The following is a 26,066-nucleotide window of genomic DNA, read 5'->3' on the forward strand; positions in this document are numbered from 1 at the left end:
GATACGTGGTGGAATGCTGGCATATCCACTAATAAAACAGCATGAGGATAAAGATAAACACATAGGAAATGCATGTTATGAGCACTAGCTCAGCAATGCTTGAAAGTTGTTATCATTACTGACCTTCAAGTGGATATCTGTTCTCAACTTTCCTTTTCCTTAAAACCATTTACTGAATATTTGTTGCCACCTCATGGACACCAGCTTGCATTACCTCAACCAGCCCAACTCTTTCACATCAAAATAAATGGCCTAATTGTAGTATATTGATCAGGAGAGAAATATATATCATGAGAATAAACAGTGCACCACAATGCATCAACAGTGATCAATAAGGTTTTCAAAAACATAAAGAGCTAGAAATGGCTATTTGAATGCAATAAAACAACCTCACAGTTCACTCAGAGTCATTTATTCAGCTTTGTATAACTAAAGTAAATTGTAAAGTCAGCAAAATATCAGTGCAGGCGCTGCTCACTCAGATTCAATTCAAAATACCAAGAAAGTGTAAATTTAAAATCACTGTAAAACTCAGTCACATGTATCCCCCTTTGGAATCTACTAGAGGAGAAGAGCAGTCATTAAAGTTCAATGAAAGAGAGGAGGCAGGGTAAACAATGAAGCCGGTTTTAATGGGCCACTTAAAGGAGCTCTTACAGAATCCACACTCACTTTGCAGTGAAACACAAGTCAGGTTATTGGTTGACCATTGTGTTGCGGTGCTAACCCGTAATCCCCCGTCCCAGTCCCACACGCACTGGTTGTCCTGACCGCACCACAAAACAACAGGTGTCAATTCACTGTATATGTAGAAGTAATGTTTATAAAAGAATTAGAATACCAATAGAACTAACAACAATTATTATAATATCAATCATTAATGTCTGTCTGCGAGAATTATCATAGCAATATATGTTCCCTTCGTACATTTTACATACAGTTTACATCTATATTCACTTTGTTTTTTTGTCTAGGTGTTTGACTGACAGCAGTACCATATCTCTGTTGACCTTTGACCCTTGGCCTCTAACAGGTCTATCAAGGTCAAATGTTCCAGTTGTGATTGGCTGGTGAGCTCTGCCACTTAGCGCGGGCGAACTCCACCCTGGGGACCAAAACACTGACTCACATAACGTCACGTACACAGCCCCTGGGGAGGAGACACGGAAACCCTGCGGGCGGAGTCCAGGAGTGACGACTAAGAAGAACTCAAATCCTAAGGAATGACACTGCGCAGATGTGCAGATGTGAGAGGCCAGATGGAGGTTGAGTCCAGCAGGGGGAGCAAGAGCTTCAGTGTGACAGAGAGCGTCCAGAGCTGCAGTGCGTTTCTCTATCTTAGCTCTACAGCTCCCTGTTTTGTGCTGGAATGGTCAACTATGATTCCTACAGAGCTCAGCCTAGGTGAGCTGCTCTACTTTGTGCACTTAAAATGAAAATGACGTCCTCTATGGAGAGAGGGGTGAGGGTTTGCAAGTGGCGTTATGACGTCTGAGATGGAAGGTGGCAGAAGAGGAGCGTGAGCATGAAGAAATAAAAGCTCAAAGACATGCCAAGGAGTCTTGGGGAATCAAAAGGCAAATATCTGCGGTATGAAATGCCAATGTGAGGTAAAGCCTGTACCCACAGAGCTAGAGTACATAGTGGAGGGGCATGTAACTAGCACTGCCCAGAGAGAGACAGGGACACCTGACTGACTGACCCAACTACTCAACACATTCCCTGGCAGAAACACAGACCACAACTTACTTGCTGGCTGTTAACCCTTTGCTTTTCACATCAACAGAGAACCAAAGACTAGAGAAGAGAGAGGAGACCTAAAACTTCTGGCTCAGATGGAAGTTTATTCCCTTTCCATGTTGGAGAAAAAAAAAAAGTGGTATTCAGTTTTCCATCGTGTTTAGAAAAGGGTGAATGGAGTGTGAGGTCAGTCTGTCTGTTCTCGTCTTTAGCCCTCCCGCTATCCTCAAACCTTAACACTCAGACTTGTGTCTCACTTCTAACACGACGAGTTCTCCTCACCATCGCCATCTCATTCACTCTGTCCTTCTGTACTTCCTCAATCTCCCTTGCCTTCTCTGCAACACTCGCCTCCTCCTTCTGCCTCTCCTCTTCCACGTTTTGCTGCTTCTCCTTCTCTACCTCCCTCTCTATGTCTCTCTTTGGGTAGGATCCTCTGTGGGCACAGGCTGCGGGTCAGCACGATCCTGCAGGATTGTTGCTGACCATCTCCTGCTCGGGGATGGCGTCCAGAGGGCCTGCTGCCCTCTGCTGCTGGACCTGGAGCTGGAGCTGGGGTTGGGTTTGAGGAAAAGCCGGCGGCTGTGGAACAGTTTGAACCAGAGGGACAGCTGGTAGCTGAAGCTGGGGCTGGGGATGGTGATGGAGATAAGCCGGAGGTAAGGTCTGGGACTGGGACTGGGGTTGGGGCTGGTGCTGCGGTGGGTACTGTGGTGGGTACTGCGGTGGGTACTGTGGTGGGTACTGCGGTGGGTGCTGTGGTGGGTGCTGTGGTGGGTGCTGCGGTGGGTGCTGCGGGTGGGCCTTGGCCTGAGGCTGTTGCTGTAACACGGTCTGTTGCGGCTGGTGGTGAGGATGGTGCTGGAGCTGCGGGGAAGCTGCTCCGTTCTTACTGAGGCCACAGGACTGAGCGGCGCAGTGGATCTGACGCAGAGTGTCCAACGCCTCGCTCTTGGCATGCTTCAGCAGGTCTGCCTGGCCCTGAGAGAGAGAGAGAGAGAGAGAGCGGCAGTCATTACACTGTGACTCAGGCAGCCAACTCAACGATATACAACCATATTAGATGTTTAAGCAACAAAAATAGCAGGGAACATCTCTGATAACTATTCCCTCTAGGCTGTTTCAATTTACAGTCTGTCTGAATTAGATAACATCATCTAGTTCAGCTAAACTGGCAGAAGAATCTTATTTATTTTCTTGCATTAACTAAGATTATGCAGAAGGGGGCAGTATGCAGCCACTGAATGATGTCCTTTGGTTGCTTGCCAGCCCTCCGTACATCTCAGCGGGTGATTAGTGCTCTCATATGGTGATAATGTTACACTATATTTCTGCTCTTTATTTGGGAGCGCCCCAGAGAAGGAAACCCAGCCATATGTGGAGGAAGTGGTCAGGGCAGGCATCCCGCTTTATGGCGCTGTAAAGTCAATCTGGGCCACTTCCATGGCTGCCTCCCTCTCTGAGCGCGCTGTCTCTGCCATGTGGAAATGTGGTAGAGTCTTCTCCACAGGCGGTTATTTCTCTGTAAAAGGTGCTTATATTATTAGGGCTGCTGTTCCAAAACCTGACCAGACGTTTTAACATTCTCTCTCCACTTCCACACTCTCTCAGACCTCGACTCTTCCCTCCGCTGCCTCTCAGCCTTTGCCACAAACCCCCTCTCTCCCAGTCTGTCTCCTCCACCACTTTCTTTTCACCACCATTCCACCCACATCCGTTTACAAGCAGGCTGAAAGCAATAGCCTTCTCATCTGTGATTCTGCATGTTTTCCCTCCCTCCCACTGAACGTCACTTTGGACTCAGTTTGACCTGCAGGCAGTGACAGCCACTTGGAGACTGAAGTCTAATTGAGAGAGGGAGTAAGTTCTCAGTGCCACAAGGCAGGCACAGCAGTCTGACGCAGTGTGGGACGGGTAAGGGCTCTGCCCCGGACGAAATGTCTGTTGTTCCACTCCCAGGTGATGTTAATGCGTTGCAAGTGGCCTTTTACCTGAGCCGCTCCAGCACGCAAACCAAAAGCATGAATAAGTCATATGTTTGAAAAACACAAATTATATAAGCCATGACTCACCAGGCACAAACTAAGCAAGCAGGAGGCTTGTCCTGCACTACCAGAACCAAATCACGACGGCACTGGGATTCGGGTGCATTCACCCCTACAGCTGGCCTACAGCGATCCACAGGGGGGTTAAGCCCAGGCAAGGACGGCCACCAAATCCCATCACTGTATCCTCATTAAATCCTATCCTAATCTCTTCCTTGTTTGTCAAATTCAGCCCATCCTGCTTTTTATAGACCTCTTATTTTATGGGGAATGGGCGGTCAATAACCCGCCTTCAGTATGATATTAGTTTTCTGGTCGTAAACATAGAGAGGAGAGAGGAGAGGGGTGTGTGACAGTGTGACAGTGCAGCATGAGCAAGACTCAGATCCATACACTATGGATACAATGCATTCCCATTTGAGCTGTCACGTATTGAACAAACTGTGAGTTCCTGAGTGAGCGAGTGGGAGATGAAAGCTGGTAAGGCAAAGAGGGGCCAAAGTCACGATGGATGGTCAGCTAGCCCACGTGTCTGGGTGAAGTAAGTCAATAGGGGCTCAACTGACATTGAAAATCATGTGATTAACTGTCTCAACCAACAGTCAACAGTAGGCCTACCTACTAGAAACTAGAATTTTGAGTGCCCCCCCCTCTCTCTCTCTGCCTGTCTATCTCTCTTTTCTCTTCCCCCTGTTGACAGGGAAAGGAGATGAGTGATGGAGTGGCATCACCGGCTGAAATGGGCAAATACCCTTATTCACCGTGATAGCACTGATCTGACTATAGCTGTCAGAGCAGAGGATTGGGGGTGGAGGAAGAGAGACAGAGAAGGAGAGACAGAGAAAGCACAGGTCTCTCTCTTTCTCTCTTGTTTTCCCCTGAGCTCCCCGGCGTTTACCAGAGAGCTGGCAGGCCTGCGGAGGATCTGGAGAGCTCGACAGGTGAAGTGACTCGGCATGGCTGCCAGCCTTGGCAAACAGGCGCCAGGCTCTCACCAAATGTTCAGCACTGTACACAGATTACAACTGAGGAGGGGGAGGGGGAGGAGGAGTCTGCGTGCACCAAGACCCCCCTTATGCTGAGTGTGTACCTCGTTGAGGAAATTAGCCGATGGGGAATGGAGGGGTGGAGGAACAGGTGGGGGTGTTAAAGTGTGCGTGTGTGTGTTTGGGGAGGGAAGAGGAGGGCTGGAGGAGGGGGGGGTTGGGGGTGTGGGGGTGGCGGGGGGATAGAGGCAGGATAAAGGAGATTGAGATTAGGTTTGTGTGTCCACCTGTTACGCTACTTAAGCACTTAAATTTCCCAATTCTAGAGAGTGTACCGAAGCTTAATTAAGATAAATCTGACTGCTGCGCATGCTGCTGCTCTATTAGTGCAAGCAGAAAAAAAAACACTCAAGTATTTACACAGTGTAACACTGATGTATTAGTGCCATGGTCATTATCTTCCCCGCAGCTTTGTGGTCCTTCCCATCTGATAACGCATACATTGGAAGGTAAACAAGACCCAAGCAATCAAACTTCAACGTCCTATCAGGCTCAAGCAAAAGGGCCAGCCAAGGGAGATTCTTCACTCAGTACTAAATGATTCCAGGGAGATGAGATGAGATGAGATGAGATAAAAATAGAATGCTGAGCATCACATATCCTTCTCTGTCCTTACTTAGCCAACCAGGCACAATATGCAGTCTGAGCATGTTGTGTTTTGTCAGAGCTGGTTTTACCACCGGTATACAATGGGGCAATGGGATCAGGGCATTGGGCAACCATATCTCACGGTCATATCTCATAGAGTCATGGGCAGGCAGAGACGAGAGTGGATTTTGCTGAGAGCCTTTCTGGAGGGCCAAACATCCCCTTATGGGGAAGAAAAAGGGCAACGTGTGCGTGTCTACAAACACATGTACACAATCCTATCATGTGTTATCATGTTAGTTAGTTGAGCGCATGAATAAAACAGTAGTTGGGATCAGCAACAATTAATTAAGAGATTTAGGGATTAGAGTGGAGGCAAATGCAATTAGCCCAGAGAGCTTTCTTAAGGCTGTATGTAGTGTAATCTCACCAACAGGGTCTCGGATCCCTTATCCAGCAGGCTATTACAATCTCCAATATAATCTCACACGTTGACAGAAATCAATAGCATTAGCCAGTGACCTCATGCAAACTGGAGGCAATGGTACGATCATGTGGGTCTTTGCTGTGTGTTGAGGGCCACACTGTAAGTGCGGCGCATCTCACCTTGAGCACAGTGATGTTCCAAGCGTAGCTCTCCATGGCCTTCTGAAGTTTGCGACCTTTCAGGCCCTCCTTGGCTCCAATACGATGCAGGTCCTCATGGAAGTCCAGCCCTGGACACACACACACAAACACGACAACTGAATCATTTGTATGATATGCAAAATGTAAGTAAACTAGACAAACAGAATTACACTGCAGAAATGTTCATATTAACAAATCATTTAGTTGCATTCAGTTTTTAAAAAATCTGCCAACAAGGTGAGATAATTGTAATGTTTTCTGATTCATTTAGATCAGAAACTAAGTGTGTCAGAATCGTGAAACACGGCAGTATAAGGCCAACCACTCCACTAGTACCAAGAAAAAGAGAAGTTAATTTGCATTGGAAACAAATGATGTTATCTCACTCCACTGACAGCTTTTTTCACTTTTAACGAAAATATGATTTTAACACTCAATACTAGATTAAAATGACTTGTTAATATGGTCATGTTTGCTTTGTACGACACAAAGTATGCAGAGAAAAAGATATCTAGCCAGCTCTTTGGGAGCACAACGCTTAGTGGCCACAATGAATGACTCCGTAGCAGCCAAGTGTGTAGAATAGCAGCTTACCATCCGATGTGCTGCATTCCTAATAGGGGTGAAATTGAGGTACTGCAATGCTGGCTAACCTCTAATTAGTCTATCAGTAGGGCTGGCTTCATTTAGCCCAAGTAGACCATTACTAATCCTTGGGGCTTTGAGAACAAACTCCTGAAAGGCTGTCTCAGCCTGTCAGTCCGTCCCTGACACCTGACCTCCAAGTCCAGCTTTGATTCACTACACAGGACACTAAGAAGACATGCTACACTACATAAAACATCCATCTTAACAAGTCATTTAGTCTTACATTCAGTGGTTCAGTTACATTCAACTCTTATTTTTCTTAAAACGAGTGAAAAATTCAGCTGCTGGGGTTTTATTATTCTACTTGTTTCCAATGCAGGTTCACTAAGGCAGATCACTCTACTTACTAACTAGTATTCAATTCTTGAATCAGACTGATTTACATTGGGTGGAATTATCTCACCCCAGCAGCAGATTCTTTGGCTTGTTTTAAGAAAAATAAGACTTTAAGACTCCATCCTAGATCAAATGACTTGTTAAGATGCATATTTTTGCAGGGTAGAACAGGCATGCAGCACAGCTGAATAATGGCAAATAAACACCAGCACTCACCTGAAACACAATATTTCTTTTCTTGCCCTCATGTTCTATGCTCCACTTAGAAGTCTTGCTGTAAAACTATGCCATGCTATTTCTGTCTAGCCAAGCAGGTACATCGCCTCCCACTCCACCAAAACCTTCATGCTGTTGTTCTAACAGCGTGTCCCTGTGCATGCACCAAGGCGCACATGCACAAACGCCCACACACACGTGTACGAATGTGCATTTTCGCACACACACACACACACACACACACACACACACACACACACACTCAGAGCTCTTCATTTGATGCACAGCACCGTGACCGCTAGGTGTGGAGAACAAGATGAGGGAAGAAGAAAGGGATACTATACTACGGAACAATACATTGGCTCTTGTACATATGAGAATTGATAACTGGGCTGAGGTGCTATGAAAAATGTCCTAGTGAGATATTACGAACAATGAGTGGTTGGTACATAACCCTTCCTTTTCTTTAGCTCCCATCTCTCTAAGCACTCCATCTTCCTTACTTGCTCAGACTCCTGCTCAAGCTGCCCTGGGCTACAATTCGCCTTATTCCATTATCTGAACTACATCTATTTTATGCCTCATAAGTGCCTCAACCCAACTCTGAACCACAGCTAACTTATGCAAATGTCATTCCATGAACTTGAGTTCAACCTATTTGTATGTTTGACACTCACTACGTGAACATTATTTCCCAACAGAGGGAGCAGCACACTCAAAACAGGCCACCTGTTAGACAGCACAGCCAGTCTAGAGGTAAATGCTGCAGCACGCACACTCTCTGGCCTAACAGTCCACATCAGATTCAACTTTGTAAAAAAGAGCCAAGACCCCTGCTGTGCTGTGATTTCTCTATAATGGCTGATGTAAAGCCACTGCAGAATATCCATTTCAGGGCCTGAAAGTTGTGTTAACAGGGTTTAGGGCTGATTTGATCTTGTAATCTGGCGTAGTTAATGGGCTGCTGCTGGTGCAGAGCTGAGCCGAGGCGGGTTGTGATCGGGGGACTTGGGGAGCGAGGCAGACAGGGAGCTGCATGAGAGATGAAATTAGCTGGAGGCGCCTTGTCGCAATACAGCCTCTTCAAGCATTTAATTTCCCAATTATTAAGCATTTCCTTCCCCCAACAGTCGCACACTTGCTGTTCCTTACTGTCACTTAAACTCTGTGAAATTTGAGTTAATAAACAAAATGTAGCCCCCATGGCGCAGTCTGATGAGACTGGATCTCATGCTTTGCTTCTCTGGTGGAAACAAGGAGAGAGTGAGAGAGAGTGAGAGAGAGAGAGAGAGAGAGAGAGAGAGAGAGAGAGATAGGCAAATCAGTGTTCGCATCTGCTTAGACAGAGACAGGCGGGGACAGCGAGTGAGAGAGAGAAAGAGAGAGAGAGAGAGAGAGAGAGAAATCAGTGAGAGAGAGAGAGAGAGAAAGAGAGAGAGAGAGAGAGAGAGAGAGAGAGAGAGAGATAGGCAAATCAGTGTTCGCATCTGCTTAGACAGAGACAGGCGGGGACAACGACATCCCCCCCCCCCCACACACACACACACACACACTTCAGTAAAAGTTTATAGAGAGAAGCTTTGTAATGAGCACTGCAGCTGCACCTCTTCCTTACAGACACAGAGAAAGAGACGGTTACAGGCAAAGGGAGAAAGGTAAGTAAATAATTAAATCAAACAGAATCTCAGAAAAGGAGCTGATGAAAAGAAACGGCAAAAACAAGAAAACGTGTGAGAGGAAGAGTATACAGTCAGAGCAGAGTTTCATTAATTCATCACAAGTGATAAGCGATGCAGAGCACAACCAGAATATCATTACTGCAAACAATAGGGAATGAGATTTTCCATCTCTGATGAGCCAGAAAACAATGAAAGTACAGTACAGAGGGAGAGAAAGACAGAGGGAGGGAGATCTCTTCATCCCCTGCATTTCCATGGTAATGGATTCCATGTGGAGCTTCTGCTAGCCGTACCGACACAGGCAGAGCGGTCGGTCAGAGAGTCTTTGCAAGGGAAATGACATCAATAAATAACCATGGTCAGGCAGGCAGGCAGGCAGGCAGGCAGGCGGGCCGTGGCTCTGTCAGTCATTCAGCCCGCGCTCCTCCACCCACACAGTAAGCTAGCGCCAGGCCTAGCACCTGTTCCTGCTTTAAACATGGCAGGATGCTGGGCTACATTCAAACCAGACACCTGACCACTTCACTGCCCCGCCGCCTATCTGGAATACAGTGAGATCCTCCATGTACGCCCCAAACATTCATATGCAACAGCACATTATAGATGCATGTACCAACAGATGCATATTCTGGCGTACATAGAGGATACACTGACACACACACACACACAGCAGCAGCATCTGGAGGTGCCAGAGTGTGCGTCCCAGCTGTCTGCCTGGTCCCCCATTAACGGTGTGTGATGGTGAGCCATCAATAGTGCCCAGGGGGGATCATCCAGCACCTCTCCATCCTCATCAACACGTCAGCTCCACTGCCCAAATTAAACTGATTAGCTGCAATAATGACTGGGCATAAACGGAACAGAGGGGGACGGAGAGAGGAAGGGGAGGTGGGGGAGGAGGGGGGGGGGGCTGCTGGAAAGTTAAGATCCATGGCAACCGAAAACCGTCCTGTGTTGCGGTTCTGTTCACCCAGCGCACCAGTGACGAATCTGCCAACGTGCCAAACATTTCACGTTGCTCAGTTCACATGGTTCCCCTTCCCCTCTTTTCTGATCGCAGCCTCCTGCATCATTGTGATTACGGCTCTGTCACAACAGCATTTAGCTGATGAGCAGGGCGCACTTTTAACGGCTAGGTGAAAGTGTCAGGTCCAATCAAAGGCCTCGAATTAAGCCTAGATGCAGCACACACACACACACACACACACACAACAGACAGACACACGCACTTCCCATGTTCTGTTTCGGCTGCTGACAGCCCATCCTCTAATAGCACCTCTTTCCGCTTCTCACATAGCCATTAAACGGAAATTATACTTTTAGCTTCCAAATCAATCAAGGGGACAAGACCTTCAATTCCATGCAAATTCACTATCTCTCTCTTCCTATACCTCCCCCTGTGATTCTCTCTCTTGTTTTGAGCTGTTGCTGTTGTCACCTTCACTCCGTACATAATCATATGGCTTGTGAGATGGCTTCTAAGAGTGCATTCAAATACACTTGTCAGTCCATCAACAGAGGGAAATTCATGCTTTCCGCTGGCTGAGGCCAATTAGTAGTCAAGCAGCTTTTTTGTCACAAGACAGTTCCTCCCAATGTCCTCCACGTTTATACCTCTCTAGGGGATTAAGTTAGAAATGGGACAAAGACAAAACGAGTGCATTTGGGGTTTCAGACAGAACGGGCTGTGGAGATGAAGTAGCACTGCCAGACAAGTGAGTAAATGTTATGACAGTGCGTTGTGCTCAGACATTTAATTAAATTATTTAATTAAAATTAGATCGGAGAAAGCTACTAAAGATGCAACCTTTGTTTTTTTCACACATACAGCATGGTAAAAGAATTAAAGCACTTTCGGGGCGAATACAAGCTCTCCAGTAGCTGACAGCCCCAGCAATTTTCTACATAATCTATATAATTTACTTTCTTTTAAATGCACCAGAAATGACAGAATCCCCCTTAATTGGGATAGTTCTATTGTAATAAGGATGTCACATAGATATATTTACTGATCATAGCTCCTTTGCATTTAACTGTACTGTTAAAACTTAGGAGGAGGAGACAAAGAGCACATTTCTATTTTGATTTGATGCAGTAGGTTAATTTGCATGGATCTCAAACACATAAAAAAACTACATAAATGGATTTTGAAAATCAGTCAAAGGGGGTGAATATATTTAAGCATCTAGGTAAACCGCATTGGGTCTGGCATCTGTTTCTCTGTGGGGCTGCTGGAAAGCCAATGTATGCGAGAGGAAAAGCTGCCTTACTGAAAAAACCCCTAAACAATATGGCTTCCTGTGTTTGTATTTCACCACAGACATTCTATTTTTTCCTTTCATTTTCTTTCTGCCTCACTTATCACCACCAAAACACCCTTCTTGTCTGGGAACATGAATGGACAGGCATGGGAGCTCTGTACATCTGAGAATGGCGGCAGTTTGGATCGGAGGCATGTGTGTGTTGTGCTGGGGGCGGGGGAGTGGGGCCCGGGCGCTGGGGAAAGTGCTATGTTTGGCATGCGGCTGAGGCCCCCCAGGGCTCCTGTTTTGTCGCTCCAGCTCCCCGCTCCGTTGTTTCCTTATTACATAATGCTGTTGTCATGGGAAAACCTTGCAACTCCAATTTTAAGGATTTTCATGTTTTCACTTCAATTGGATTGGAAGGATTACATGATCCTCTATGGGGTGAGAAAGTTCTTCAAGCCTTTATTGGGCTTATGAAGCCCTTTCAAAAGTCATTGTACAACCTCAAAAACGCAGTGGTCGTCAGATTGAAAACAACTTTCTTAGTTCCTAAAAAGCTGACATTTTGGAGATACAAGGTTTTCACCTGACGGCAACAATAAGCTACCCATCACCCTCCAATACTCCTGACAGTGTGTGTGTGGCTGTGTGAGGCTTAAGCTCTCAGCCCTGCAGTCATCGGCTCTGAGGAAGCATCCTGCGGTGCTCTCCAGCTCTGGGCTGGGGAGCCGCGGAGCCAAGGGAGAGCGTTTTGATTCAAGCCCCCGCCGTTCAACCCCCATCCCTGGGTAATTGCACGGCAGGAATATCAGCTTGGCCTCACGGGGTGGAAGGGGTGGGGGTGGGGGGGCGACATATGCCTGCCTCTGTGTGACAGGGGGGAGTGAAGCAGGGCATAGCAGGCTTAAATTGGCTCATCGGCCTTGGCATATTGGGTGGGCATGTGCCAATGAGCCAGCCTTCCTAGTTTGCTCAGTCTCTCTCTCGCTTTCTCTCTCTCTCTCACACACACACACACACGCAAATCCATAGTGGTGGCTGAACTCAATCCCACAAAATACAAATTTCTAGCTTTGTTTACTCCAGCTCTCCCTGAAGGCCTACTGTACAAAATCCTGAATTTTTAAAACTCTGTGAGTCTGTGTGCTGCAGTTTGTTGCATGGCCCATCTGTCGTTTCAGGGTTTGTTTTTGGTTAGCACTGCCCACTAAGCTGGACTGTGAGGTAAACAAACATGATGATGCTAATAAGTTTTGTCATCATTCATCCTCCTCTGATGTCAGCATTCAAATCTATGCGCTCCCATTTGGGAGGGTCTGCAGCAGCGGTCCTGCTGAGAGAAGCAGGGCAAATGAGCAACAATTAGTTCTCCCGGTAGAAGAGAGTGGGGAAGACAAGCCACAGGATCTCTGATTTGGAGCCATTTCTCTACTAATGATATTATTATGGTCAATTATGTCCTCTTTTCTAAAAGGCTGGACCTCTTACATCCAGCACCCTTTCAAAACGGCGTATTGACGAAATGCTACCTCCATCCTATCCCTTTCTCTTCATTTCGCCATCCCTCCCCCTCTCACTCCACACTCTGTCAAACCTTTTCAGCTCTCCCCCTCTCTGAAAGGATGTTTATGCTCTCTGTCCTCTTTCTCCTGCAGCTCTTTCTCTGTGTGGCTGGCTGATTGTATTCACCTGCCCACTGACATGATAACCACTCTGCGCTGACTCACTGATGAATGGCCTGTTCTGACGACAGCAGCCACAGATGTAAATGTTGATGGAGCTGTTGTAGGAGTAGGTAGGCTGCTTCAGTTCTACTAAACAGCACACACAATATGTTTGAAGGCTGCAGATACACATTCTTCCATGAACCAGTAGGATGCTAAAAATATCATCTTAACATTTAACCTAGCACTGAGTCTTACAATCTTATTTATCTTCACTTTATCAAGTGAAAATCTGCCACTGAGGTCAGATCATTTCAGATAGTTTCCAATGCAAATCAACTTATTTGTGTGAGAGACTTGTGTTGAATCAAGTGTCACTTTCTTGATACTAGTGGAGGGATCTGCCTTATTTTGCTTTGTGTCAAGATATTGATGCTTTTTTTTTTCATGAAACAAGGAAAACTTCTTTGAAAACAAGTGTTATTATTTCATGGCAGAATCTTTCCCTTATTTTGAGGAAAATAAGATTCTAAGCCTGAACATGAGTCTAGATGACATGTTAATATGAACATGTTTGGCAGTGTGGACAGAATACACAGAATGGGCTGTTGTGGGCTCTCGGCTCCTCCTGAGGGGATCTTACCTGCCCGCTGTGCCTGCGTGAGCTTGGAGTAGACCACGTCAGCTGACTCGATCAGTGTTCTGCTGGTCTGGATCATCTGCAAGACAGAGGACACGAGGTTAGGTTGCATCTCACGCATCTCGGTGTCACGCTGCAGTCCCCTGACACCTTCCGAGGCCAAGCCAAACAAACGGAGCGCTGTGTCTGTAAGATGACCATGAAATGGAAGGGAAAGCCTTGAACAGACGCCCAGCCAAACACGGGGGAATTCCATAGTATGTGTAAATAGGAAGCGAAGGGAAATACCAACAGGGAAAGACTTCACAAAAATGTCTAATCTAACCACTAGGGCAATTCCACCACTGAAAGGTCCCTGGAGGCCATTAGCTGGCTGGTCACAAGTTCAATCCCCACAACAGCCATGTGTCTTATCAGAGTGTCTTGAGCTGACACTGAACCCTATAAGCACTGCAAAAACACACTTGAGAAGTTGTTTTATCTTGAGACTCCAGACTTATCAAGCGTATTTTTTTTTTTGTGAAATCATCCATTCACTGGCAGATAATTTTTCTTTTCAGGATAATGTAACTTGTTTCAGGAAATTTACTTGGTAAAAGTGAAATTGTCTTGGAGGAAGTTTCTTGTTCCAAGATTTTCTTAATTGTTTTATGATGATTTCTTGTCATTTTGGCATGTATCAAGTGAAAGTTATTGAAACCAGCAGGATTATGTGCCTGTGTGCAGTTAGATAATTTCACAAAAAAATATCACAAAATAAGCTTAATAGGACTGGAAACTTAGTTAAAATCACTTGCGTTCTCTCATTGTAGGTTGATCAGTGTCAGCCTGTGTAAATGCTGTAAAAAATGAGGTGAAAAACACAAATCCACAGAGAGCAGTAGATAAAACTCATGAGAGAAGTGACACAGATAGGGAATACATACACACGGGCAATCCAAGCACTTGCAAGGCACAGCTTATTCTAACAGTCTCTCTTTATGTCCTTTAGCATTGCAATATCATGGAATCTCACCATCATAAAGGCTGTTGATAGCAGAGACAGCCACACATGTACAAGACGACATGGTTAACATCATGACAAGCCAGCAAAAACGCAAAATAGGTGTTTAGAATAGGCTTGTCCTCTCTCCTGTAGCCAGACACCCTGCGAATCCCATTTCAGCATATTTTCGGTGATATCAGCAGTCAAATTACATGGTTGTTGGTGCCGCAGGGAGACCATGGGTGGGGGAGGTGCAGTCCTCCTATTTTCACCTCTACTTTTGAATCTGACAAGCACATTGCTCTCTACTTTTAGCCCTAAACATCCTCCCACAGGCTGAGGAGCAGCAGCTGGACTGGCCCTGCAGCATTGAGGAGGAAGCTAATGAAGTTTCACACTCCTGTTAGCAGAGCAGGGAGACAGGAAGTAGGCTCTCATGCTCTGTGTGTGTGTGTGTGTGTGTGTGTGTGCGCGCGCGTGCGTGTGCTCTTCCTTTGCTATCTTTGTGAGAACCAGCTTGAGACCTTTAGATGAGGACCATTTTGCGAAGTGATCTCATTTTGGCCAGTCCTCTCTTCTTCGAGGAGCTGGTTTAAGTTTATAGGTTTATGGTTGAGGTTAGGGTTAAGACAGCATTAGCGATGAGGGTTAATGGAAAAATCAATCCCCGGATACACTTACACTGCTCTGTATCATCAATCTGTAATGTTCAATGTGTTCCAGGAGTTATTTTGTGATGATGTGTTGTAATTTACCTTTTTGTTGTATCCACTTTCCCTCAACCTGCCCCATCTACTTCTACTTCAGTTAGTGATTTCCTACATTTCCCAGAATGCCTTTCGACAACCCCCAGAGAACGGAGGTGAACTTGTTGCATTCAGCTGTGGGATATATACGTACGTGTAGGAAAGAGTTAGAGTTATAACAATAGTATAGTAAGAGCAAGAGAGGAAGTATTACCAGTTGAGAAAAAGCAAGTTGTGCCCCTTACTCAAAACACAACATGTCTTGTGGCTGCATTGCATTCTGGTCTATTGAGGCTACTGTATGATTGTTTGAACGTCGGTGCAAAATGGAGGCTATAGAAAGAAGCTCTTGCTCTTTGATGCTCTTTGACCCAAAGCTGATGTTTACCGTTGATGTTTTAGATAGCTGAACATTTTCCTGGTATCAAACTCCTTTGTCGCTGCACTGGAAATATCTAAACATGACATTCGGTCTACGTTTGGCCAGTTATCAACAGGAATAAGAAATATATGCCACCAAACAACAAAATGGGTCCAGAAATGCAAGGTATATCACAGGAATGCAAGCTATCAGGATTTTTCCTTTAAGGTTAAGGAATGATTGTAGTCAGTGGAAGGTCCTCACAAGTAGAGTAAGATAAGCATATCTGTCTGTGTGTGTGTATGCATGTGTGTGTGTGTGTGCATGTGCGTGTGTGTGTGCATGCATGGCCTCTGGGACTCTGACCATGCGGTTGCAGTGTGCTGAGGCTCCGTTCAGCCGAGGGCTACAACGCCTGGCTGACTGCAGCCCACATGGGGGTGACTGAGGACACGCACTGCAGACTGATATTCCACAGTAAACTGCCTGGTGTTGGCAGTCATGCACCCATGAAGTCACGCACATACACACACACACACACACACACACTGGACCCTCTGTTCTTGGCGAGTGGGGAGTGTGCCAGCGGGTCAGTCTTTGGGAGGCAAACACAAACAGTCAGCTGACCAAGCCCAAGCCTCAGGACAAAGCTATAAGCTGCTGTATATTATTTTCTCAGCTCCTCAGGCTGCAATATCACCTGAATACTGCAAACTTCTGATGTAATACAACATACAGGAACCTCTGGATATTGCAGCAAATAAGCAGATTAATAGAATGTGAAAAAATATATTTCTATTAAAAACTTCTTGTACGTCTTGTACAGGTGCGTCAGATCAAAGTTCTTGCAATTTATCACCATTTAATACATTTTAAGACATTTCAGTCTTACTAGACCTTCTTCAGAGTAAACAGGTATCATGACAGTGACATATTTTATATATACTGTGTACTGTATTGTGTATATACGTATAAGAGATGTCACTGTCATGATACCTGTTTACTAAGAGCTATTAAAAATTTCTTAGCATGCTTCTGATAATTCTGATGTCTTTTTCTTGTGGCATCCAATAAATAAAAAATACAAAATAATAAATATCCAACATAATAGCCAGGTAATGGACAATAAACATAATTTGGTGTCAAAGGCCTTGCGAGTAGACCAAACTTTGTTTTTTAGGGTGTTCACAAGAAATGCTGCGAACCTCTAGAACAGGGGGTTTTGTCGTGCCTTCATCTTTGCTGGTCCCCTGAAAATGTTTTGTGGACTGGAGCGTGAGAGTCGCTCTGACAGCGCTGGGCCTCCCGCTCGACGCGAAGCCTCATAAAAGCCGGAGTAGATGCTATTTGGAGCTGCGCTGCGGCGCTCCTGATGTCAGCGCAGCCCTGTAGGTGTCAGCAGTGGGAGTGCCAGCGACCTGAGCGGTGTGGACACGGCAACCTTGCTTCTCATTCATGACCCAATTCACCGGCTCCCACCAAGCCTCACAGAGGGGGAGAACAGGGGTGGAGGGTGGACACAGCGGGTGATAACTAATTACGGGTAGGGTCCTCTAACCCCCTTTTGGGCCGTGCCAATGTCAAGTGCTGAAAAATGGAGTGCTGCTGTAAGAGAGGAGGCAGGATGGAGTGGGACATCTGAAATTACAGTTCCAGCTAGACAATCTGATTGGTCAAAAGAGCCTGTAAAACACACTGCGCAAATGTGTGAATCAAATGTTAAGCAAACTAGCGGCAAAACAGGGAGCAAGTTAACCGTCTCCTGAGCGCTCTCCTGTTTTATTTATGTATGTGCAGCAGCTAAGCAGCAAAGCATGGAGATGTGCACCGAGCAGGAAGTGCTTATCACAGTGCCGCAGGGCAGGCTCTGTTATCACACTTAAGTGGCTGAGTGCTTTGACATTTTATCTTACTCCGTCTTTACCAGGAGGAGATATTTTGTGGGATGTTGCACACTACAATGAGAGACTATTATTGTCTCACCATAACACAGTGCATAAGACCCATACACAGTGAAACTGTCAGTGCTAATTTAACACAAAAAGTTTTAAAATCAACACCAGTCATATAAACACCAGCTTGTGTTTATGAGTCCAATCAATGCTTATTAACACGTGTCTGTGTGTGTGTGTGTGTGTGTGTGTGTGTGTGTGTGTGTGTGTGTGTTTTGTGTTGACTGCTGCAGTCCACTGTCCAGTCGAATATGTTGGATAAGGGGGTGATTTCAACAAATATTATTCTGCCCAAACGGCAATGAAAAACCGTTGCACGAACAGTTCAAACTTTAGTCCCGTCCACAAAGGCGGTGACTGGCTCGATTGTTTCTCCGAGCGAGAACAAGCCATTGACTAGAGCAACACCAAACTCAACAAAATCAGGAGTCTGGAACCAGGCTATGAAAGTATTGAACGTTTAAAAAGCTTAACAGTGAATTCAACCGTTCGCAACAATATTGAAATTTCACACACTTTCACCTATGTGTGTGCCCATTTGTGTGTGCCGGTGGCCCTACCATGTCGTAGGCGGTGAGCACTTTGCGCAGTAGCTCCGGCACAGGACCCTGGGCTTCCATGGTGGGGTAGGTCTCACTCAGGTCCACCGTCACCCGCAGCGCCCGCTCACTGTTCATCAGCCAGGTGGACACCGTCAGGATGCACTGCTTCATGTTGGCCGCGGGGGTCAGGCCACACAGCTCCTTGAAGGACACCATGGCGTTCTGAGAAGAATCACACACAGGCACAGATAGTACTATGGGTAAGACTTACAGTATATCACACATGAAAGGTATGCACATGATCTAGTATATGATGTAATAAATGATTTATAGTATGTATATGATGTAGTAAATTATGTATAGGAAGTATGTACAGTATATGATGTACAGTAGTATGTATATGTATGATGTAGTGTGGTATATGACATGTCTATTATGGTATGTAAAGCTGTTGAGACTTGACTGTGATAAAGGGCTATATAAATAAACTAGACTAGACTAGACTAGAAAAGACATAAATAACAAGAATCAATTCTGTACGCCGCATTCGGGACTTTTATTTCCTTTTTATTTATTAGATGCAGCTCAGTAAAGAACGGATACGAGTTGTAGAAAACGATTTCCTCCGGAGCTGTCAACCAAGGACAAAGTTTGAGCGCACACAAGTATGAAGTGGTGAAGTGTCAGCCTGACACTGAATTTGCCTCTTGATGATCGAGGTGCCGTGGTAGACACAGGAGAAATGCAATGAAAATACGTACCAGACAATATTGTGTGTATGTGGTTAAAGACCCCCACCTCTGGAATCACAAGTACCACTGCTGGCCTTGGATCAGATCTCTTAGAGAGACCATTCCACAACTGAAAGATCAAGTGTAAACATTTCTACGGTCCATGGTAAGTCTTGTACTGTCCCGCAATGTATATGAGGTCCTGTTGTCACTGTATATGAGGTCCTGTTGTCACTGTAACCCCCATGTCTTTGTAAGTGCTCTGACACTCTGTTAGTTGTCAATACTTTATAACCTTCCTTTATAACTTTTAGAACCTTCTCCCTTCCCATCTCACCCCCCACTTCCCACTCAACATCCACTCACACTATCACCACCCGACGCAACCTAAAAACTCTTTCACCTACCTCGCTCTCTTCTGTTGTCCTTTCCTCGCTTCCCTCAGCCAAACAGTTCTCTCTCCTGTCCACTGAGGAGGCCTCCACTACTCTTCTATCCTCTCTTTCCTCCTCTCTTGACTCTCTCTGCCCACTAACTACTAAACCAGCTCAAGCCTCTCCACCCGCTCCTTGGCTGTCTGAATCTCTACAAACTCATAGAACAGAGCTTCGGGCAGCTGAGAGGAAATGGAGAAAATCGCAGCGCCCTGATGATCTTGCTGCCTACCACCTTCTCCTCTCCAACTTCACCTCTGCTGTGTCAACAGCAAAGACCTCCTTCTTCATTACTGAAATCCAGTATTCTGCCTCTTCTGTTTTCCACCTTCTCCTCCCTCCTCAACCCACCCCCCCTCTCTCTTCCCTCTCAGCTGATGATTTTGTCACTTTGCTAAGAAGGTGGATGACATCAGCTGTTCCTTCCATCATCCAGCCACAAACAACACTATTCCTTACTCCAAACCTGCTTCCCTGCCCCTTGTCCCCAGGCTTGCTTCCTTCTCTACCCTCTCCCCAGAAGATGTCCTCACACTTGTCAGGTCTAACTGAGCCACCACCTGCCCCCTTGATCCTATCACTTCCACTCTTCCCCAAACCATCTCCACCGACATCACTCCCTTCCTAACTACCCTTATCAATTCCTCTCTGTCCTCAGGCCTCGTTTCTAGCAGCTCTAAAGACTGCCAGAGCCAAGCCTCTTCTTAAGAAACCCTCCCTTGACCCTGCTTCTATCCAGAACTACAGACCTGTATCAAAGCACATCCAGTCCCTCCCCCCTTTCTCACTTTCTTGTTTTCTCTATCTCCCCTCTCGCTTTCTTGCTTCCTTCTCTCTTCCTCTTGCTGTTTCTCCCCTTATCTCTGTATTTATCCTTTTGCTCTCACTGAAAATATAAATCCGTCCGAATAACTAATTTAATCAAGCAAATCACGTAAATAGCAAGGCATACGTTTACAGTAAGCAGCCTTGTATCTCTTCTCTCATTTCTATCCAAAACCCTTGAGCGAGCAGTTTCCAACCAACTTTCTCTCTATCTCTCCCAGAAAGACTTCCTGGACCCTCTTCAATCCAGTTTCAAGGCTTCTCACTCTACTGAGACAGCTCTCCTTGCTGTCACAGAGACCCTGCACACTGCCAGGGCTTCATTCCTCTCCTCTGTCCTTGTCCTCCTTGACTTGTCTGCTGCTTTTGATACAGTTGACCACCAAATCCTTCTCTCCATCCTATCTGAACTGGAAATCACTGGATCTGCACACTCCTGGTTTGGATCCTATCTATCTAACTGCTCTTACCAGGTCTCATGGAGGGGATCTCTGTCCAGACCCTGCACTCTTAACACTGGTGTCCCTCAGGGCTCAGTCCTGGAGCTCATGCTATTCTCTCTCTATACTAAATCCCTCAGCCATGTGATCTCCTCTCATGGCTTCTCCTATCACTGTTATGCCGACGACACTCAACTCTACCTCTCCTTCCCCCCCTCAGATACACAAATTGATGGACGAATCTCTGCATGTCTCAAAGAGATCAGTGCTTGGATGTCTGTGCACCACCTCAAACTCAATCTTGAAAAGATGGAGCTACTCTTTCTCCCAGGGAAAGATTGCCCTCTCACAGACCTCTCCATCTCCATTGACAACACTACTGTGGTACCCTCTCAGACTGTCAAGAACCTCGGGGTGATCCCGGATGACCAGCTGTCCTGCTCTGCCTACATTGCAGCGGCAACCCGCTCCTGTAGGTTCTCCCTCTACAACATCTGCAAAATCAGCCGAATCACTGCCCATCTTTCGGCGGAGACTAAAGACACATCTAAAGACACAAGTCGCTTTGGACAAAAGTGTCTGCTAAATGATGTAATGTAATGTAATATGCCTTTGCACTAACATGACCAACGCAAATTCCTGTAGAACTATTGTACTTGGCAGCTGAAGTAGTTCTGGTCCTGGTGGAATGGCAAATATTGCAACCACATGTTGCCGATGACCTTGGGTTGGGAGATGCAGATTTGATGAGGGGGATCTTGATACTCCCCACAGAGCAGACACAAGATAAGAGAGTGACCAGTGTTTGACTTTGTGAGAGTAAAGCTAGCAGTTTCCCATAACATCAGCATGTTCAGTCAACAGCCCAGAGGCTCCGGAGCCAGCCTGGAGGCGCTAAAGCACATCCAGTCCCTCCCCCCTTTCTCACTTTCTTGTTTTCTCTATCTCCCCTCTCGCTTTCTTGCTTCCTTCTCTCTTCCTCTTGCTGTTTCTCCCCTTATCTCGGTATTTATCCTTTTGCTCTCACTGAAAATATAAATCCGTCCGAATAACTAATTTAATCAAGCAAATCAAGTAAATAGCATGGCATACGTTTACAGTAAGCGGACCATAGAACATGAGGGCAATTAAATCTTGTATGTCAGGTGAGCGTTGCTGTCTATTTTGTATTATTCAGTATGTGCTGCATACATGTTAGCTCTCCACTACAAAAAAAATTCTCCACCTCAACAGGTTATTTAGACAATTTCACTTGCTTCCAATGTAAATCTTTTTAAATCTTTTGCCTTGTTTCAAGATATTTCAGAAACAAATGAAACTACATTGGAAAGAAGTGGAATTATAATCACACCCAACTGACAGACTTTTTCACTCATTTGAAAAAGAAATACAATTTTAAGATTTTGTTTGAAGTGCTCTATCCCTCTGTCTCTGTCACTCCTATTTCCCAGCCCATCCAGGCCAGAGCGGGCCAGAGTCTCTCCAGGTTTGGGTTCAAGGCTCTGAGCTGCAGCCCTGGGCAACTGCCTCTCACAACATAGCATTGTTCTGCCGGCATGGGAATTTGAGCCACCAAATCAGGCCCACTGTTTTTCACACAGCACCCCATCGGCTGGCTTGGTTAAATGAGAGTGAGAGAGAGAGAGAGAGAGAGAGAGAGAGAGAGAGAGAGAGAGAGAGAGAGAGAGAGAGAGAAAGAGCAATCTGGGCTGAGGGATGAAAAGCAAAATCTGAAATTGGAAAGAGAAGGAGAGAGAGAGGGCAATGATGAGAAGTGATGAGGGACGAAAGACAGGAGAGAGAGAGCGTGTGTGTGTGTGTGAGAGAGAGATAGAGGGGGAGAGAGAGAGAGAGCGAGAGAGAACATGGAGCTGCAGGAAAAACAAGGGATGGAATGAATGAGAGCGCAGCGAAAAACAATTTAGAGAGAGCGAGAGCTAGTGCTAGTATTTGGGAATCAGTCCACACGCTCGCCGCTCGGCAGTGTGGGAAAGGGCTGTCTCCCTGGGCTAGACCTCCGGGCCGGCAGAGAGACTCCCCACCCCCACCCACCTCCACCCCCAACCCAGAGGATGTGCCTGTCACTGTGGGGCCCGACCTTCCTGGAGACAGAGAGGGTGGCCAGGGGACTTAGCAGGCATCTGTATGCAGAGCCTCAGCCACAGTTGTTAACACCCTGCGGGCCATCGAGCACAGCCATGGAGAAACATACTGCTGGCAACTAGAGTACAGCAGAATAGCTAAGGGGCATTATTGTAGGATTAGACTCTGGATTAAACGCTGCAGTATGTGTGTGTGTGTGTGTGGATGAGGTACGAGTTTGTGTGACTGCGTGTGTTTATGTCTGAGAGTGTGCCATTACGTATAAGTTGTTCCCATTCATTACGCTTTTGTATAATTCTGCGCATGTGTGTCTGTGTGTGTGTGTGTGTGTGTGTGTGTGTGTGTGTGTGTGTGTGTGTGAGTGTTTTTAGATAATTGTTGTGCAATAAAAGCCATACTGTTTCCAGCCCGCGGTGCTGCAAAACCCAACGGAGGGCTTGTGTTTTTAATTACCCCCCCTTCCCCCACTTTACCCCTCTTCCTACATTCCCCAAATGAGAGCTGCGTGTCCGGTTACAACACTGCTGTTGTTTCTGTCTCTTTCTCTCTGTCTTCCTGCCTCTCTCTCTCTCTCCCTCTCTCTCTCTCTATCTCTCTCTCCCTGTCTCTGTCTCTCTGGCCCACAGTGTTGAGTGGTAGTGAATGAGGCAGAGCCTATGCTGGCACGCAATCTTCTCGGGGAAACAAAGATCCAGGCCGGCAGCCCTCCTCCGGCTCCGGCTCCGGCTCCAGCTCCGCTTTACGGCGTCCATGGGCAGCAGCACCCAGGAAGGGACCTCATTCAGTCTCCTAGTGAGGCATAATCGATTTGCTGCCTAGATACACATGCGAAACATGGCGCCCCCTCTGTGTCTGCCCCGTCAACGTACACGGCTCTCCCCGATCTCTTTCATAGTCAGATGTACTCTCTCTGGTATTGTTCAAAGCGGACCACCTGGAAGCGTGGCACTTTGAGGATAAAAAGCAGTTTTGTAAGAGCTCGGCGAGGTGAAATAACGCTTTTGACGGCACCATTTGATGTGCGTAATTGTGTGTGTGTGCTAGTGCTGCACTGCTTACTTGGGTGGTAAGGTCATATGCCCTTATATCAGGGAGATGTTAGCGAATGTGGCTACAGTAGATGTGTGTGGTGTGTGCGCCTCAGTCTCTTAAAGGCCATTCTCCTCTGCCTTCTTATCTGCTGTGGGAGTCATCGGCTGAGACTCCGGGGACACGCAGTTCTTTATTAAGACACAACTCTGCCAGCGCCAGCGCTAAAAGTGGCTGCTGCCTTGTGGGTTGTTGCCCACAGGCCCTGTGGCTGCCCTCTAGCCTTACAGATCCAAAGCCCCAGGCTCCACATAAAGCTTCCACAACTCTCTATTTATTATATTTAAAGGGCCAAGACCTTCTTTTCAGGAGGCCTTCATTTATCTTCTTTAAAGCCTTCCTCTCTCCCGTTTCATCTCTTCATTTCAATAAGGGAAATTAACATGTCAAACCTGAGGGAAATGTGGTTGGAGGAGCAGTGGCTGGGGCCATTTTGTTTGTCGTATTTAAAAAAAAAATGCTGTGAATAATTCACTGATTCATATCCAATTATCTATCCACCTATCATCATTTTTCATATAGGCCTATAGATTCTGAGGCCATTTGTTACCAATGAGAGATGATTCAGAGCTGCAGAACAGATTAAAGTGTCAGCTATGACACATGGCATGCCTCTGATTATTTCCATACTTAGCAGAAGTGAGTTGATTGGAGTTCAATCATAGCCAGGATGTGTTAGATTAGTCTGAGTCAGATTTACTGGCTTAACAATAAGCCACATTTCATGTCTGGTTCATGACTGGTTCCCATGCTGACTCACAGTCGAGTGAAGACTTGGGACTTAATAATGATGAATTGTTGCTGTATCTGTGTGTCACAAATGTAGATTATTCAAACAAGCAACACTCTGATTATGCAAGTAAATATCATAATCTTTTGTTTAGGCAAATAACCATCAGTGAGGAAACACGTTTTTTCACCGTTATTCGTTATTCACTGGTATTCACACTTTTATTTCCAATGATTTTCCTGAAAATTACCCTCCTCTTATCCCATTCAGGCTATAATTTTCTAATATAACTACCTCTAAAATTACAGGATCAATTTCACCTCCGGAACACAAACATATCTCTCTCTGTATTAGGGTCTTGGAGGGGAAAATGATGTCCTATTTTGGAACACGCCTATTTCCACAACTGAAAAATGCATGACAGCATGCCACAGGATCTCTAATCACATCTCTGTCTATTTAGTTTGGTCTGGTCTTTTGTTTGCCATGCCATTAGATTGAGGTTAGAAGAGAGAAAATGGGCTAGCTACCGCAGCCTCGCTCCCTATAGACGGACTGACAGACCTTGGTATTTATGACCTGGATATGTAATATGGAGTGCATTACATCAGCTTCAAGTATCTGGAGGAACATGCATGCATCTTGGCCTAGTTTTATGCCTCCTCAAAGAAGACTTCAACATTAATGGATGCCTTGCTGTTGTTAAGCCTATATCCTTCCAATGGCATAATGCCGTTCAAAGTCCTTGGAGAGACCTGTTACAATTCACAGCCAAGCTACACAGAAAAAATGGGCATTTCAACACATCAGGGAATTTCTGAGACCCTAGCAGATAACAAATCATTATATTAACTCCCAAAGAAAATATACTCGCGAGGTTCACAAGGTAACATCTCTGCTATAGAAATATTCAATAAGAAAGAACATCCTCTTGGCACCTCTGTCATGGCACCTCTGTCATGTTGACATAACTACAGAACTTGGAAAAAAAAAGAAGCATTCTGCCTGATCCCATTCACTTGAACTCAACAGGTTATGGGTCTACAATTTTAAAGCCTCCACATGAAACAATCAGAGCACATAAGATACTTCAGTAAAGAAACGAAGTATAAAGAATGACAGAAAGAAGGGATACAAACACAAAAACAAGGGTACAAAGGGAATGGAATCAAAGGGACAAAGAAATAGGGAACCAAAGAGAAGTCAGACTGACAGTGGGCTTGACAATGCACCTTGTTTTCAGTTCATTATTGTTACTGTTATATTGTTTTTGCCCTTGATTTTTATCTTTTCATCGTGCCTTCTTATTTTTACTTGTTTTTATTTATTTTATGCTGTTTTATGATAGTTTATGATGTTGGTTGCTTTTTTATAATTATTCTCACTGTTTAATACACTAGCTGATCTTTTATTAAGGTAACACAGTCATTACCAAGGTACATGGACCATTGTTGATGGAGCTAAACAGCTCAGAGAGACGGAGCTGTGTCAACAGTTCAGACAGCTAATAAAGTTCAAAGTAGACAGCAAGATGGATTCTATTTTGAAAGCTGTCAGACAAGACAAGAGTCTGCCAGCCTAAACCAGACAACTGATGATGCACAGCACAGGGCATGTAAAAGGCTCACTGCCTCTCCTTATCTCCAAAGAAAA

The 26,066-nt window shown here is 45.7% G+C and overlaps 1 protein-coding gene across 1 annotated transcript in view; it reads right to left on the reverse strand.

The window, feature by feature from the left end:
- Nucleotides 1–424: 424 nt before the first annotated feature.
- The window catches only part of stat5a (signal transducer and activator of transcription 5a), a 129,373-nt gene continuing 103,731 nt past the window's right edge, over nucleotides 425–26,066 (reverse strand). Inside the window, 4 exon segments of the mRNA XM_071545535.1 lie at nucleotides 425–2,721; nucleotides 6,026–6,135; nucleotides 13,479–13,554; nucleotides 18,080–18,283. Coding sequence (XP_071401636.1) covers nucleotides 2,197–2,721; nucleotides 6,026–6,135; nucleotides 13,479–13,554; nucleotides 18,080–18,283 — 915 coding nt within the window. The 3' untranslated portion in view covers nucleotides 425–2,196.

This window comes from Centroberyx affinis, unplaced genomic scaffold (assembly GCF_046629955.1).
Source record: "Centroberyx affinis isolate AG114_WGS23_722 - 3 ecotype Tasmania unplaced genomic scaffold, CSIRO-AGI_Caff_v1 ptg000255l_1, whole genome shotgun sequence".
Lineage (NCBI taxonomy): Eukaryota > Metazoa > Chordata > Actinopteri > Beryciformes > Berycidae > Centroberyx > Centroberyx affinis.